The sequence below is a fragment of the Camarhynchus parvulus genome, chromosome 9 (genome assembly GCF_901933205.1).
Source record: "Camarhynchus parvulus chromosome 9, STF_HiC, whole genome shotgun sequence".
NCBI classification, from domain to species: domain Eukaryota; kingdom Metazoa; phylum Chordata; class Aves; order Passeriformes; family Thraupidae; genus Camarhynchus; species Camarhynchus parvulus.
In genome coordinates, this window is record NC_044579.1 from 9,263,747 (window position 1) to 9,281,465 (window position 17,719).

The 17,719-nt window shown below is 42.1% G+C and overlaps 1 protein-coding gene across 2 annotated transcripts in view; it reads right to left on the bottom strand.

Annotated features, from left to right (window-relative positions):
- Positions 1-360: 360 nt before the first annotated feature.
- Positions 361-17,719, bottom strand: part of ARMC9 (armadillo repeat containing 9) — a 56,500-nt gene continuing 39,141 nt past the window's right edge. For both annotated transcript variants that reach the window (XM_030954057.1, XM_030954056.1), the window contains 5 exons: positions 16,689-16,804; positions 12,435-12,559; positions 8,987-9,116; positions 5,440-5,609; positions 361-1,403 (listed from right to left, as the gene is read on the bottom strand). In XM_030954057.1, coding sequence (XP_030809917.1) covers positions 1,381-1,403; positions 5,440-5,609; positions 8,987-9,116; positions 12,435-12,559; positions 16,689-16,804 — 564 coding nt within the window. In that variant the 3' untranslated portion in view covers positions 361-1,380. The remainder of the gene's footprint in view (positions 1,404-5,439; positions 5,610-8,986; positions 9,117-12,434; positions 12,560-16,688; positions 16,805-17,719) is intronic.

A 17,719-nucleotide genomic window follows, 5' to 3' on the forward strand; every position in this document is an offset into this window, starting at 1 on the left:
TTCTGGCTCTACAGAAATGGCTTTACAACTCTTTACTTTAGGGAAAGGCACTGTCACTACAGCAGTTGCTTTATCTTTCAGGCTGTGTTCCACCTGTTTGCTCTCCAAAACCAAAGCCTTACCTTCCCCATTTTCATACTCATTCAAACATTTGTTTCTGAAGTCTGACTATGGCAAATACAATGTCAGCTTTTTGTACATCTCCTCCTCAGCAGCAGCCAAGTCCCAGTGTAAACTGCATTTATGTGTCCTAGCAGCTGTCACATGAAGGGGTGTTACTCAAAAGCCAACCCCCAGTGAAGACTTCAGTGTTTCCTGGTCACTGTTACTGTTGAGAAAAAACAACAAACAGCACTAGCCTTGTAATTCACTGGCAGAACTAACTGCTGCTTTTTATTTAGTGGAAGGATTCCTGATCTCTCTTGTCTGGCCAGCACTTCACATGCACCAAAGACCAGCACGAATTCCATAAAGACATAAACAGTCATTGCTCTGAAGTGAAGAACATAAAAAAGCCAACAAACACCAAAGATGATGGAGCACAGTTACATGTAAAGAGAAAGTTGCTGCTGATCTGTTCACATTCTCATGGTTTCTTCTGTGAATGAAGAAGCAAAGCTCTTCATTCCAGGGGGAAAAAAAAAGATTTTTCATTCCACAGATGTTAAACAGTAGAATTAACAAAAAAATTGCAGAAAGAAGTAATAGGAGTAATTGCTGCAGATAAAAAGCTCAGAGGTGAGCATGGATGGTGCCTTGGGCACTGTAACAGTGTTTTTCATCTGCTACAGGTCAACCAGAAGCTGATAAAATACCTCCTCTTCAGGGTCAGGAAGATCTCACCCCACACAGGAGTGCTCTGGGCTGGAAGGCTCAGCACATGTGGCAGACACTGTCCCTCTTCACACAGATCCCTTGAACACAGACACCTCCCAACCCAGTCACACAAGCAAAATTTTAAAAAAGCAATTGGCAGGCTGCTTCAGCAAGCAATAAGTAAAAAATACATTTTCTTGGTAAGACTCCTGGGCTGAGCCTACATTCTGTTTCCAAAGACCATTTACACTGACACAGAAGGCAGAGAGCAGGAGTTCCTTCTCAAGGTGGCAATGTCACTTTAGAGCAAACAATCAGAAAATATCCATCTCCTGTGTCAGTCCTGGGCTGCTGCTGAGACTCAAATTCTAATAACAAGGCCCTTGTCTTAGGCAGTTTTAGAGGCCACAGACACATCCCATCAGATAATCCCCAGTCCCTGTGCAAGGCTTGCAGTGCCAACAACCTCACTCTCCTCTGTAGGTCACCAGTGAAGCTCATTACAGGAAGCTGGCTCTGTCCTTCAGCAATGTGACAGGTGATTCTCGAGGAAAGGAACTGTTCTCACTTCCTGTAGGACTGGCTGCCTGCAGAAAAACATCCAGAAAGGGTCTGTCAGCTGAAAGCAGGATTTATTTACAAGACAGAAGCTGCCTGAGGGCAATGCTTGTTCAACTTGTACAGGGACACAAACATCACAAAAAACATGCAGAGAGGCACTTTAACTCCTTTAACTCGTGATGCTGCAACTCAAAACTGCAGAATGCATTTATGGCAGCCCCTTTTCAGGGGATATTGAAAGAACTGAAATGGCATCACCAGGGCCCAATTACACTCCTAACAAAAAACATTCCCCATTCTTCTGGTAGAGATTTTTGTACTGCCCTAGCTGCAATGTGCCTTAGAACTTGGTACACTGCAAACAGCTTCAGCACACCCATGCAGAGTTGCCTGGAACAGACAGAGAATAAGAGTGGATTAAACCACACAACCATGTCCACATGGAACACAGTTGAAAATGTCTAAATTTGGAGGTGCCTGTGCTCCCTGTGGAACTCTATTTTCCAGCCATGCTGCCAGTGTCATCCCTGTACCAGCCTGGAAGTGGAAATCACAGAGGATCCCAGCATAGCTGATTTTATTTCATATTTATTTTATTTCATATTTATTATATGAAGAGCTTGCTTTTGCTCTAGAGTTCAGCTAATAGCAGGGGCTGCATCTCAGGCAGGAATCTGGCCCCAGGCCTGTAGCTGCACTAAGTACCTGGGCTTCCTCTGCATTCCTCAGGCATTCCACACACTCCATGCTCCAAGAGGAGCAGTCCAGCTGGTTCAGGTAGGTTTACATAAAATCAACTTGTTTCCAGAAAATACACCTGTAATAAATACTAAAATCAAGCTAAAAATGTGCCTCTAAAATAAGTGAATGCAGTAAGTAAAATCAGAAAGTCATCTTTTTCTCATCATGTCCATCAGCTACAAAAACTTGCATTTCTTCAGAAATACTAAGAAATCCACAAATTAGTCTTCCACTGGAACAGAGTCTCTTGATATGTAAAATCCTACATACCTATGCAGCAGGTAAATGGGAGGCAGCAACTGCTGGAATCTACTGATTGCTGATATCTGTGCATCTGATACCATTTTTGACCTACAGATGAGTCAGCTAGGAAATTAAAGGAGCAGTAAGCACACAGCTTTACTGGGGAAACATTAGGGGCTCACTTGCTTCAGATCTCTTCCATGCATCTCTAAGTAAAAGCTGAGAATTACCTTTGAGAAACTCGAGTTTCAGTGTAAGTGCTTAAAACCCTTTTTAGTCCTTAAAAAATCTGGTCCTTACAACCTTCATGTAACTCTTCCCACCTATAAACACCTGTGTGAAAGTTCCTGCAGGATGGACAAGAACTAATTGGTGGTCTGTGACAAGAAGGCTGGACACATGTACACAGAGTGAGTGGAAGATTAGTTGTTTGCAAAATAATTTATTTGGTATTTTAACAGGAAGAGCTTAACATTTAATTGCTGACACTGTCTTGTGGCACATGTGGACAGATAGAAAATGATAGCCTGGATTCCCAAGCAAAAAACTGGGAGAAATGGTAAATGGACCACAGCAGGTTGGAATGCTTGCTATACATTCAGCATACATTCCCAGCAAAGAGGTATAGTGTAAAACAAATAAAACAATAAAAGTTAGAAGAGCTCAAGTATCTGGACTAACAGATCACATATACTGAATCCACAGAGGACCCCAAGTGATCTACTTTAGAGCAATTTAAAAATAAGATATATTTAACACTGTGCCCCTGGAAAAGGATCTTGCTCCAGAGCCTCCTGAAAGCAACACTGGTCTGTCACATCTTTCCTAGGACACTCTCCCCAGGAGTGTAAAGCTGCCCTGAGAAACTAGAACATGCAGAAGATTTTTCTGTGCACACACACACACACACACACACATACATACACACTCTGTACTTTTTGTTCCTTCACTAGGGCTTTTCAATGGGCCAATGCTTTTGGAAATGAACCGAAACAGGAACCAGGGACAGACTCCTGGGTGTTAACACCAATTCCAGGCAGGGCAGAACAGTGCTGCTGTCACAGGAAACAGAGAGCACTCGTGTCAGAGGTAAAACCCAGGGCACATGCAGCAAAGGTAAAGCTGAAAGAGCTGCTTTACCTCAGCACAGGAGTGTTGAAGCAAGGAGCCTCCAGGTCAAAACTTCCTTTCGCCACCAAGAACATTCCCTTCCAATGCCTCACCTGTACTCCCTGAACGAAACCACACCACTTCTCTGCATGTGCAACTGTGTGGAACAATGAATGAGCAACACAGAAGGCTCAGCGTGCTCTTTCCAGCTCTGTTAGTGGTTTACTGGGTTATTTAAACTCTCTTCATTTCATTTTCTCTATCTGTAATGAGTAGCTAATGATATACACACATTTCGAGTTTCTTGGGAAGGTATTGACTTACTATGTTTGTGTCAAATGTTTCAAGGTAACAGTTACAGCTAAAGAATAGAGCTAATGTTGCATTGTGATCAAATAATCATCACTAAACTTGTTATGATGCCATGCTCCTGCCATTTTCACTGATGATGGACACAGAGTTGTATTAGAATCCAGCTTTTCCTATCCACACACGTGAGAAAAGGTTTGTTCATTACTGAAGAATGCACCTTTCTTCTCCCTCCACCCCAAAAAACTCCACAGCTGACACTCCACATGTGTTTACTGATGTGTAAGCATCCAAGATCAGTTTTTCCTCTCTACTGAGCTTGTGTTGCCTGGCTCAAAGCAAGAGTCCATCATTTTCCTCCATCCTCACGTCAAAGCCACCCTTTCTTCTGAACCCCCCAAAGATGAAGTTCTTTTTATAAACTTCTGCAGGCCACAGCACGGCCACATGGCTCTGGAGTACCAGTCTCCAGCAGAAAGGAGACTGCAAGAAGCAGCACACTGTGCTTGGCTCCCTGCTTACCAAGCTGCCCTGAGCCATCTCCTGGGCTGCCTGACATCTGTTCTAGATTCAGCTGCAGTGTAGACACACCCAGGGATCCGACTTCAAGTTACACCCTAACCCTAACCCTAACCCTAGGCAGGTAAATCAGCCTAGGGTTAGGGATGGTCCCAAGGAAAAAGCTTGGAATAGGGCTTTGTAAGATTTAATGACCAGTCTGCAAATCCAGAAGACACAAAAAACCTGAAGAAAAAAATTCTAGATTTTTTAAATGAGAAATTTTTAATCACAGTCTTGAAGTTCAGCTGCTACTAACCAGCTTCTCATCTTATTACTGTATTTGCTCACGTCTCTTGTTCACATCCAAGTCAGCATTAATTTAAAGATTTAGACGTTTATTCAGTGTTATGCCACCATTCCTTCTATCTCTACAGGAAGGAACTTGAAATACTTAGATGAATTGGTTCAACCCTTGAAGCAGGTTCTGTTACAATTCCTGTCTGGGTACCCTGAAATAAGTTTGGAACATTGCACTTGATGATCTGTGTTAGCTGGTTAAAGTCACAAGTGTCACATCAATGTGCTTAGATGGAAAATGTGGCCTACTTGTGATTGCCAACTTAAAATGTTCTGACTAATATCTGGAAATTTCACTCTTGCAAATAAAAGGGCACTTTACTACATTGATTCATCTGTAGGTGTTACTGCCACAGAAAATATCTGCTCAACTGTGCCAATAGTAAAACTTGCCATAGAACTGCACCTGGAGGATGCCCATAGGCAGAGCAATGACAGATTCAGGTCTATTCAGTGGGATGAACAAGTGTCTAAAGAAAAGGAAAAACTCTGATGACATCTAGAGAAGGTCTAATCTGAGACTCATAAGCTTCCCCAAAAACTTCTGAGAATTTGGGTCACTTTTCTCCACCCAGAGACAGGAAAAAGCATGTCTTTTAACTGCTCACATGACAGCCTGGAAATAGGAGCAGTGTTCAGCAGGATATAATTACATGGTTGTACATCCTGCAGATGACAAGCACAATGTCATACACTCCTGGCACATTTGTAGCCTACCACTTCATTCCTGAAGAGTTTCTACAACGCTCCCTCCTTTCCCACCCAACAATGACAAACAGAACGATGACATTTTCCACTTACTCTGTCTACTCCTTGTAGATCCTGAGGAGCTTGGATGGCTTGATTGTAGGGGTCCAGACTGAGAGAACTGGGGGGCAATGGTTGGGACCTTTCCCTTCCTGGGGCTGCTGCTCTGCCCGTCAGGAGTGCGCGGGATCTTGGGTTTGCTGGTGAAGGCCAGGGCAAAGTCACTGGAGGAGGAGAGGGAAAGGGTCAGCAATGCATGGAGAAACACATCTGCATAGTGAGGCTGCAAGCAAGTGAAACCTGCAGTACATGCTGGGACAGCCTGGCAGGTGCTCAAACCTCAGAGAGGCTGCAAATGGAAAGGAACATGGCACCACAGGCACTGCCTGGGCCATGTGCTCACTGCACAGCCTCCAGCCTGGCTCTTGACCTGTCCGTCCTACCCAAACCTCACTCTGCACAAGAGGAGTGAACACGGGTACTTAAATTACCTGCAAACCAGGAACTGAGCTTTAGCTTGTTTTCTGTTGTGTTTATCACATCCAGTGACTCGTTCTAGGGTGCAAAAAATACACAGATATGCTACAGCACAGGAACACATCCTTTTAGGGCACAGACACCCGGATTTCTTCCAGGTACAGGTCAGTCTTGGCAGACATAGGCAGCCTCCCTGGCTCCTGTCTGAGATAAGATTTGTAGAACGCCCTGAAGGCTTTGTCAAGAGAGCAAAAAGCTGCGATGGCATCTCTAAAATAAATTCCCTAAACACACAGGTTCCTTGCTCACACTGAGAACATAAAGCAGGTGCTGCTATTTCACAGTCTGCAAAAATACCATTCTTTAAAATTTAGTCGATAACTGTGTGAGGATACACTGCCCTTCCTTGCCGCCAGCATAAATATAGCTTTTCACAGTTAAAAAAATGGAGGCTACCAGGAAATAGCAAGTCTCTAAAATAATTCTGAATCTAAATTAATGTTTGCCCGAGTGAGTCGATTTTCTCTTAAGAGGAGAAAAGGTTAAACTAAAGTAACAGCTACATGAAAACTTCATCATATTTAAAAAGGGAAATAAAAGAGCCAAAGGCAGGACATCGAAAGGTGCGTCTAAAAACCGGCGATTCAAAATAGAAAGTCCCCGTGTTATTAGCTCCATCAAAAGAACCCTTTGTGACCATCAGAAGGGGTGATTAGGGGGATTTTCAAGATATTTGATCTCCCCTCCTTCCCTGGGAATGCTGCTGAGTCAGTACTGATTAGCCCTTCCATAGCCCTGCTTCACCTTGCCGGGAGATTTGAGCAAGTGTTCCTTTTGTATTTTAAATAGCATATTGTCTGTATTTCGCATATGTATATGCTGCTGTTGAGGGCAGAGACGTGCTAACTGCTCTGCTAAGAACCATCTCTGCAGCCCTCTGACTATTACAAGTGTTAATACTTGTCTCAGCTTCAAAGGAGGAGGTGGGCGATGGCAGCAGAAACAGATTGGTAAAACAACCAAAAAATAAGACTGGCTAGATAAAACCTCAAGGCGTGGACCACAGAGATATTTAAACATCTTTAGCTCCATATAGCAATATAGCAGTGTCATTTTTATTGCTTATTTTGTCATTTAACTCAGTCTGACCCGCATCAGTTGGAACAATCATTTGTTCCTGTAGAAATAAAACAGCTGCAGCAGAAATGTCACTACTAAGGTCTCATTCTTCTCTCCAATTGATTTTGCATCCTTTCACTCAACTCTGAAGTTGGCTCCCAATTTACACTGCTAAGGAAGAGGGGAAAGGGAAGTGTCCACTTCCACAGCCCAACTCAGCCCTCCTTTTCTCATACATACCTCTTCTAGGAAGGTCTTGGTATTTGTCAAACAGGTATTTGCCTCCAGGAAGGAGGCAATTCTTACAGTGGACAAAACTATGAGCAAAGAAGTGATTTATTAGTCCTGTTTGTTTTGCAAACAAATTATAGTCTGCGTCCAGGAGTGAAAGAATGAAAAGGCAGGTCTAGTTGCAGGTATTGCAACACCAACATATTAACAAAAGACCCTTGACATAGAAAACCCTGTGCTCTCTTCAACTGAGAATGGCTGCATTCCTGTATCTGTAACTCAAGGCTGTGTTTGGAAATCCAAATTACGGCATGCATGCTGAGGAAACACAGGGTGAAAAGATATGATCTTCCTCTGCAGGATACTGCACCTGTGCCTTCACTTCTATAAATCCCATCCTGAGATTTATACATATGTTTGTGAACAAATATTAAAAATTACGGGGAACACACCTTTTTAATAATAGGTTATGTAGAGAAGCAAAGCATCTCACTAAGGTGGGGGACAAGATGCTGCCAATTTTACTTGCTTCCTGGAAGCAAAGCCTGAAAAATAATATCCCTATCTCCACCACAAAGCAAACAATTTGGTCATAAATTTGTATGGTCTGTTTGTATTTCTATTATGTGCTTAGCTACAGTTACAAGAGACAACAGAAATAAAACCAGCAATGCTGGCCCAGAGGTATGACTCCTAATCACTTCAGTTGAAAACAGCGACAGTTTGTTGACAATGTATAATTGCTCAGATCTCCCCATGGAAACAGTACAACTGGGGAAAAAAACCCAATCAAACAACCAAAGCCACACCAGCCCCCCAAAAACCCCCAAACCACACACTGGCATCTTTAAGCATGAAGGAAACAAAGTTCTAGACACAGAATCTTTCTGAAGTGCTAGAGCCGAAATTGACACAAATAACCAAGCACTTCTGAAAAATTAGGCGCATAAAGAGTTGTAAAAGCTTTCCTTTAACACATCTCCACCCATTCTGTGTTTTAGTTCTGGAACATATTTGCTTTTAAAATTTGTCTACACTGTTTAAAACTTGGCCCAATCTAATTACCTATAGGAAAAAGCTGTTAATGTCTGAAGGACAAATGCAGGCTCTGAAAACTTTGGTAGACTTTAGTCCAATTGCTAATTAATTCCTTGTTCTTATCCAAGATATAACATCACAGTTGTACACGTGACAAAGGCTTCACAGAGGGCTTAAGGTGAACAGGATAAGCAGGATAAGGAGAGCAAGACCTTGAATTTTACAGGAATGATTTCAAGGAAGAGTTGAAACCCATTGCTGGGTGATCTCATAAATGAAGGACTCTGGTGAGCAGTGCTAGCAACTCAGAATGTTTAAGCACTCTTAACCCAGTTAAATGCTTCATTTTTCTTCCTTCTGCATGTTAATTCCTGTTCCCACAGTCCTACCTATTTCTTTACTAATAAATGATTTTCATGGACTACTGTTGAGTCATATAAGGAAGCAATCAGGAAGTTTTGTTTTCACAAGGCTGCATTGAGCATACATGTGAAGTTCATTAATAATGTCTTGCTTGAGACTTCCCTCATTCTGAACCAGATGCTTAGAAATGGAGCAGCTGCCTCTGGCACAGCAAAGGGTATTTTGTTTGGCAAGCACAACCACAGCTGTCTCAGGCCAGACTACATCACACATCAAGTAACTTCACAGATTGTCTTTACAGCAGCATGGAATTAGCTGGTAAATCCTGTCAGACTCCTCTCACAATTTTAGGTATTCTCTGGATAGATCATACCTGTGTGATTGACCATTTATTTTGTCCTCAGTGAAGTCAGCAGACTGAGAAGATAAGGTATCACCAGCTGGGATGTGTTGGTCCATTCTGTGGCCTGATGCAAATACTTCAGATGACTTCATTTCAACTGCTGCTTAAAAAAGAAACACAGTTCAGTGAGGAGTTGTCTCCTTACAGTTTTATTAGAAATACAATCAAGTCACAACTCCTGCTGTATGAAGGAAACCTTGAGGTTTTGGCAGGCTACTGAGTTTGTGTGGCAGAGTATATTAGGGCTCGTCACCTGAGCAGAACAGCTGCAAGTGTGATAATTTAAGCCCTCTGCAGTTGGAAAATAAAACTGGCTACACTGTGCACTTGCAATGGGATAGGACCATGCAGACCTGCAGTTAACACACATCAGCTACATCCAATATCTCATTAAAGCCACAGGAACACAACCCCTTGCAGTTGTTGTACATATCCACAGTAACAGTTCTGTTAGACTCAATTTCTGCCTTACTCTAATGGGGAAGTGAAAGACACTCAGTTTGCTTAGAACCACAAGGCTACCAAGATATGCAAGTTCAATGAAAGTTTAGGGAAAATCCCTAGCTCCATTCCTGCCATGCTCAGGACAGGCTGCTGTCCTGGTTTGCTCTCTCATGCTGAAAAGAATGCAGATCAGGTCACTCTCAGACAAGCATTTTGCTGCCCAGCACATGTTCTGTCTGGCATTCAGCATAGTAAGTGTAGGAAGATGACCAGGGCTCATCTTTGATCACAAGTTTTCTGCCCACAGGAGACAAATAAAAAAGGGTGCAAGAATGATTGATTCTTTACCAAAGCATAAAGGGGGAGAGGATGGACCCAGACAAAATCAGACCAATTCAAGAACAATAAAATATTTCCAGGAGGACATTAAAGAAGGATGCTCATTTTTGGTAAACAAAAGAGGATCAAGGTTCCTTGAGGCTAAACTTAGCCTCCTTGAGATAGCCCCTTGAGGAGGCTAATTGTTCACATGAAGTTTTATTCTGTTTTTTTCACTCATTGCCTCTTACTATTCATTTTGTGACTTGGCTGCATGAAACTCTGAGTCCCAAGGTACTCATGTGATGCTGGGAAACAAATATTCTGAAATAAGCAGGCTCCTGGTACTGCAGAATGACCATCAGACCAAGATCAGAAGTCAATAAACAGCATATTTATTACACAGCAGAGATGTTTGGCAGAGCATCATGAAAGCCTCTAGAAGCAGTACCATTATTTTTACACATTTCTGTTCCCTGCTGTATCTTAGAAGGCAACAGAAGAGAAAGGGCTTATTTTCCATTGTCTTAAATTAAAGCCTTTTTAATTTAAATATTATAATCCCCAATGCCTTTTGGAAACGTGGAGATGTTCAAAGACCCAGCTCAATTATCATCCTGCAGAATTAAGTCCTGTCACTGAAATAACAACCAGGGGGTCCAGCAGTGCAGTCCCTCTTTTCTCTTCTTTTTTTCTTACACCTCATTTCTAAATCTCAAAAGATAAGAAAGACAAGCATATATGTCACTGCTACTTGGAAAAACCCAAAACAAACCTCAGGCCATCTTTCAAGTAGCTCAGTGTTATTTTAAAGCCTGAATTAATGCTAGGGAAAATCTCCTCTGTCACAGACAAAAATTATTTCTGTTTTTACATTTATAATGCATATAAACTAGCAGTATGTTGTATATTCTGACCTCACAGATTTTTCTACAGGAAAATAATATAATCTAGTAGTCTTATTAGTAGCCACCTGCATATAATTTTGACTGAAAGCAGCTAACAGAATGTTTTAAACAGAGGCTACAAGCAAAGTTCTGACAAAATGAAACATTTAAGCTGGCAGAAATATCTTCAGCATGAACACTTTAAATCAATATTCATCAAAAACTAACAATATTTGTTTTGCTGACTGACTCAGGCTGCCTGTTTAAACCTCTTCACAAATCTCTACAAAACAATCAGACAGCATCAGTAGCACAGCAAAAGTGACAGAGGTGAGTGCATGCATCTCACTGGAAAGAGATCAAAATCTGTTCACTTGGGCTCTGGATGGCTGCAAAATGCCTTAGGAACTGCATCCAGTTACACTTTAAAACACCTAATAGGAACGCCCTTGATAACTACTTGGTTTAATTTCCTTTGCAAAGCACAGGTATGTAAAAATCCTTTCTTTTTTTCCTTCTCTGCAGGAGCACTGCCAAGTCAGTATGCTTTTACTTGGTTTACAACCTTTGCTGGTGTGAGTTGCTGACCAAGGGCAGCCAAACCCCCTGAGCTGTACTCAAGGTGTTACTGTGCACAGTGAGGCTGAGAACAGCAGCTCCCATTGCTGCACAACAGCAAGAACCCAAGTGCCCATCATGGACAGGAGCTTCTCCTGCTCCTGTCCTCCTCTCCTTCAGCATGTTACACTTATCAGCTCTGGGCATTACACAAGTGAATTCCTGTCTGCAAGACCTCAGTTACTTTTCTCAGAATCCTTTTCATTTCCTTTAGGAAATTTTAAAAAAATAGAATTAAAAAGTATGCTATTCCTTTACTGCTTCAAAGCATATTTTTCAGAAAAGAAAAGGCACACTTAGCCTGAACTTATTAATAATTCTGTCCCGGATATGCTGCAAGATCCTTTATCTATGACTGCTGAGCAAATTGCCTTAGATCTATATTGTAAATGTTAATGAATCCCTGCAGGAAGGTTGAAATTCCAACATCCAAAGTTGCAAGATCTCGTGGATATCAGAAGTTCAGCAATCGAGTAGATCAGAAGGCTATAACCTTTTAAATTCCATCACATGTTTCTGAGCTCTCAGGCCCAGCTGAGTTTGCATTCATTTCAGCTGAAGCTGCAAGGGCAGAATCTTTAACAGCATCACCCACAATGCAGCCACACAGCACCAGGCTGCCCATCCTCCACAGCCCTGGATGGTCTGAATGCAGTTGCAAATCTCAGCAGATAACTGCAGCTGCCTTCAGCTCTAACACTGAGATCCAGCCAACAGAGCCTGCAGGTGCCAGCAGACAGTGATTCATTTAGATCCAAACAAGGGATATTTGATCAAGCAAGGGCCTTTGCCTGTTGGGAAGTGCACTGCCTCTGGCTGCAGCTCCTTCCCTGGGGAGGGGACACTGCAGAGTATCCTTCACACAGCGGAAGCCCTGAGATTGAGCCTTGGCACTCCCACAGGAAGCAAGATGGAGTGAGGCAAGTGAGACCATTGGTGTCTGCTGGCCACACGTTCCCTTCTGTGGCCATTCTTCAGCTGCAGGGTGCCCCAAGGCCCTGCAGACTGACCCAGGCTCTATAAACAGAGGGCCATTCCCACACTACAAAAAAAGAATCCCCAATCTACAACACACAGTCCAGGCCCCCCACACCTGCCCCAGTCAAGGAAGATGTCAGCAATTAAGAACAGCACCCACAGGCCATCCTTACATGAGGGGGAAATGCAGAAGTCAGAAATGCTGGACTGTCTCCCACCACAAGTGGAAGAGGCACCACTTGCTGGAGACTGCAGCTTCTCATCCCTGTCGTGACAGGAACTGGAACCATTTTCTGGCCTGGAGGAGAAAGGTGAATGCAAGGTGAATGCTTACAGTATAAAAAGTTTAATCAGAGTAAATTCTAATTTCTTCTAATTGCCTGTAATGACATAATACACATTGAAGTTATTTTAATTTTCATATTGCAAACCAGTACTAAGGATGTAATTAAACTGTTTGACTGTAGCTCCCCCAAACCAGCTGACATCAAACATATTTGAAATTAACATTTTTTCCTACTGCAATAAAGGAGCTGAGGAAAGGAAACTAACTCCCTGCAGTCTGAAGACCCAAAATACCACCATGACACTTAAAGAAAAAGACTGTAGAAATGGCCCTGAGAGATCTTCAATACTTAGCTTTTTCAAGGATTTAAGATTTGCTTCTGAATGTTCCAAGGATTTCACTTTAAAGAGCAATATGCAACACTGACTTAAAACAAAGTAGGCAACAAATAAAACACTTGATTTCATAAGTGAAGTGGATCAGTGGGAAACTGAAGCAGCTGAAGGACAGAACAGGGACACAATTGCTTACTAGTAAGCAATAAAACACAGCATAAGTGAAAGGGTGTGAAAAGAAGAAAGAAGTTGGCAGACACGGAAAGTTTCCCTGCCCAATACCAGGTTAAGGTAACTAAACCACATTTCTAGTAAAAAGGATGCAGTCCAAGGAGGCAGTTAATGATTTCACAGCTAAATCAGTTTCTAAGGAAATAGCTAGCAGAATATTAAGTAGTTCAGGCCCCCTGAGTGATCTCAGCCAGCGAGTCTTTAAAGAAGGAGAGAAAAATGAAAAAAAAAAAAAAAAAAAAGGCAGCTTTCCAGTATTTCCTGATTCCCTCAGCTCCATACAGCAAGAGCTTGTCCATACAGGGATCCCATGACAATTCATCTGAAGTAACTAGAGCCTTGTCTGCACTGGGAAGTCATAGAAAAATTAGCATGAAATGGCTTCTTCATGTGCAGTGGCTATTCTGCATTAATTTTCTGTGTGAATACTTCTATTCAGCACTAAAGATCTTCACCCCCCTCCCTTTTGGAGGTATGAATCAACAACTCAAAGAGACACGTTATAGTATCTCCTCAACTGCTTCCTCTTTCATGATGTTTTTAAATGGAATATATTACATTGAGTCTCACATGAAGAACTTCAAACAAGTTATATTCACTTCAATTTTGAATGGCAGCATTTACAAAAAATTTTAACGTAGTTTAACCACTCTGCTGAATACGAGACTTCAGATAATTCAAATGAACTGTCCTGGATTGTATCTGGTAGACAAGCTGTATCCAGGGCAAAAATGTCTAACATTTTTCGTGAGATTTCACATGATACAAGCCACTTAAATTATTTAAACTACAAAATACATCCCGTTCAGATATTGCTTTCAAATTAAGGCAGCTAAGTCTTTATTGTCTTCCTCCTGCAATAATTTCCAAGTGAGTATTTCCTTATTTTAGTAAATGAATTTGTACTAAAATTAGAACAGCATAAAAGCCATCAAAGCTTGTCCTTTTTTGCTGCAAAATGTAGTTCGAGGACGTCTTCATCTACTCACTGCAGTTTCCTGCACACAAATTAGTTAGGTACAAAGGACAAACTTCTCATTCAGGGTGGTACTGCTTGTTTCCTGCTTAAAACATGGGAGCATCAAACACTCATAGTATTTCTACCATTTGGGCAGAGCAGGAGGGAAATTAATTTTCACTTACTTTCACAGTGTTGGATTTCTGCTGTTTATATTTCTCCTCTTTAGTTTGCATAGTGAGGCAATCTGTAAAGGCTGCTTCACACCATCAAACTAACACTTCTCTTAGACCAAGAGCTACCAGAACCAGCATGATAGAAATGTGGTTTTAATTTGTATCCAGCAGTGACCTGCAGCCGTCTTGCAGAGGCACAAGCTGCACAACTGAGAGGATTCAAGTTGTGCCAAATACAAGACTCCAGTCACTCCAGGATCCTGGGGCATTTAAGTAAACACCCTGCCTGGGTAGAGGGTGCCAAAGAGAGGCAGCAATCACTTCCAGAGATTATTTCTGATGCAAAAATTGCAGTACAGTACATGACACAGGGAAATAAAAGCCACTCCCATGGGTTTGATACCATTTTTTTGACTTCCCAGAGGAAAGCAATTTCATTTTCACAAGCTTGGTTTTCTCTCCACTTATAAAGCAGGAATGTAAAGCTTAGACACTCCAGTGATAATGATGATTTATTCCTGAAAATATACTTTCTAAATAGGCTGTAAGGCTGCCAGTCAGGGACTGAAATGGTTCAGGCCTTAAACATTATGAGGAAGGAGTTTTGCCCTATAGCAAAAACAGTTTAAAGAAGCTGCAACCACAGAAGCCCCCCCTCCTTGAAGATGCCTGGCTGGAACTTTGAACTGTGAGTTAAGCAGCTTAGATAAGATAAAGATATGTTCAATCACCTCAGGTCTAGGGAGAAGCAAACAAGGCTGAGAGCAAGGAATGCATCCACAAGAAAGCCTAATGCAGCAGAGAATCATCCCTGGCTGGGTTTGGGGTGAGGGACACCACAGCCCACAGAGGCCAGGTTTACACAGACTCCCCCTGAAACGAGGTGGGGAGGCGGTTTTGGGTGTAGCCTCTGGTCAGAGGCACTGAACATCCATCCTCCCTTACACAAACTGGCCCAGCTGTGTAAACCCCCATCCCCACAGGCCACATCCATGGGACACTGATGTGGGAGGCAGCTGAGGGGGTGTCACAATCCATCAAAGAGCCCCAAAGCATTCCTCAGACTCATTCCGAAGGCCTTGCACCACAGGACTGCACCTGAGGCAAAGTGATGCAACAGCCACAGAGCCTGCTGCAATAGACTGAGTCAAAGTGTCCCCCCAGGGGAGGTACCTGGGCATTCCCACCTGGCCTGGCCATGTCCTCATCCATTGCATTCTGTGCTTTTTGGGGCACCCTCAGCACCAAGAAGACCAGAGCTGGAGAGGATCAACAGAACATCCTTGGGATCCATGGAGTGGTGAGACTTTCTTTAATCTGTCTCTGTCACTGTCTTTCTGCGCCTCCACTTCTTTTCTGTTTCTTTCTCTTCCTTCTTCTCCCTCTCTCTCTCATATTTATTATCAAATAAAATGCACAATATTGACTTTGGCATATGGGCTCATTAACACATTAATTTGGGCAGACGAATTTCTAGTAACTTTTAAAAACAGGACTGTAACACTGCCCTAACAGCCAATTCCACAGGATGAGTCCAGGTCTCCAAGCCCACCATGGGGAAAATACTGTGCAGGGGAAGTGGGACCTTGAACTCTAACACTGACTCCACAGTAAAGTGGCAATGTATATTGAGTATTCACACTTTGTTAGTCTTGTAGTGTCTCAGATTAAGTATCCACAGAAAAAAAACATTAAATCCTCACAATAAACATGCCTGTATCATAGCTACCAAATCCAAAATTATGCAACTGAAATTTTAAAAATCATTTTAATTTGGGATCTCATTGATATCTTACTTCCTCACTCAGGACTGTGAACAGGACAAATCTAATCTCAGAAATTAAGATATACTTGTTCTAACAGAAGGCAGTGAATATTCAAGGAGCTCTACATGGTAAGACTCCTTTATTCCATTTACAATAAGCCTTCTACTCTGACTCAAATCACACCAAGAGCCAAGTGCCATAAACACTTCTGATGGAAAATGTATTTCTTCCAAAGCAGGGAAACACAACATAACAAGATTTTTATCCTATCCATTTTCTTTTTCCTCTGTCCTCTAACAAACCTCCCCAGAGCAAATACGCTTTATTGCTTGTGAAGTGGAAGACCCCAGGCATTGTAGACATTTGGTGCAACTTTCCAGTGAAATATTTTACAGAAGATGCAAGAACATGTGGGATATAATGCAAATTTAAATCAACCTGATCAGTATATATTCATTGAACTATTTTGAGCATGTGACCTCAGCCAGTGGACCTTTCTCTGCCTGCAATGTTTTGCTCCTTTTTTTGAAATTATCCACAATGAATGACAATGGCCATGCACTTTTAGATAGAGAAGGTTTAGCTATTAGGCATTGTTATGGGCTTCTTTTCTTTGTTGTTATGCTTTTTAAAAAACCTTAAAAATCCAACTTCGTCTGATTTGTTTGGACTTACATTTGATATGCAGTTCTGTGATAACCTGGTGTCACAGGTCTCTGGAGAGGCTCATCTATACTTTGATGGACACCAGCAAATTGCTTCTTCTTAGTTTTTGGAGTGTGAGTCATTATCTGATATACAGAAAATGAATTAAAAAAATTAATGCAGTGGAAAAACAGGTATTTGAAGCCATAGAGAAAATTCTTTAGAAACATTGCAGCAGAAACTTAATTGCATTCTGGTGTCACTGCATAAAACTTCCTGGAATCACTGAAAGCTCTTTCACAACATCTTCTCTCAGGTCACTTTTCCATTGCCAGGATTCTGGACTTTTGAATCCAGAAGGTGCACATTTATAATAGAATGGGTTGGGTTGGAAAGGTTCATAAAAACCATCCAGTTCCAACCCCCCTGCAATGGGACACCTTTCACTACATCAGGTTGCTCAAAGCCTCATCCAGCCTGGCCTCAAACACTTCCAGGGATGGGGCTGCCACAGCTTCCCTGGGCAAACAGTGCCAGAGCCTCACCATCCTCACAGGGAAGAATTTTTTCCTTGTATCTAACCTAACCTACCCTCTTTCAGTTTGAAGCCATTCCCCCTTGTCCTATCACTACATGTTCTTGTGAAAAAGCTCCTCTCCAGCTTTCTTGTAGACCCTTTTAGGACTGAAAGCCCACAATAAGCTCTCCCTGGAGCCTTCTCTTCTCCAGGCTGAATAACGCTGCTCTCTAAGCCTGTTTTCACAGGAGAGGTGCTCCAGCCCTCTGAATATCTCAAATTAGTCACAGCACACTAAATGGCATTCATACAAACTTTATGCTTTTTTACTTAATAGCTTTTTGCTGCTTGAAGTAAGGCAGACAATACTTGATCCGGCACAACGCCTGCAGGAGCAGTTGACTTTTCAACTTTTCTTTTTTCTAAAATAATTTCAGACCAGCAGAATGTTCCAGTTATTAACCTGCTCAGTACTTTGCTTTGTGTGCTCAGAGTCACTGGTGTAGCGCTGGAACCCTAAGGCTGCCTGTAGCTTATTATTAAG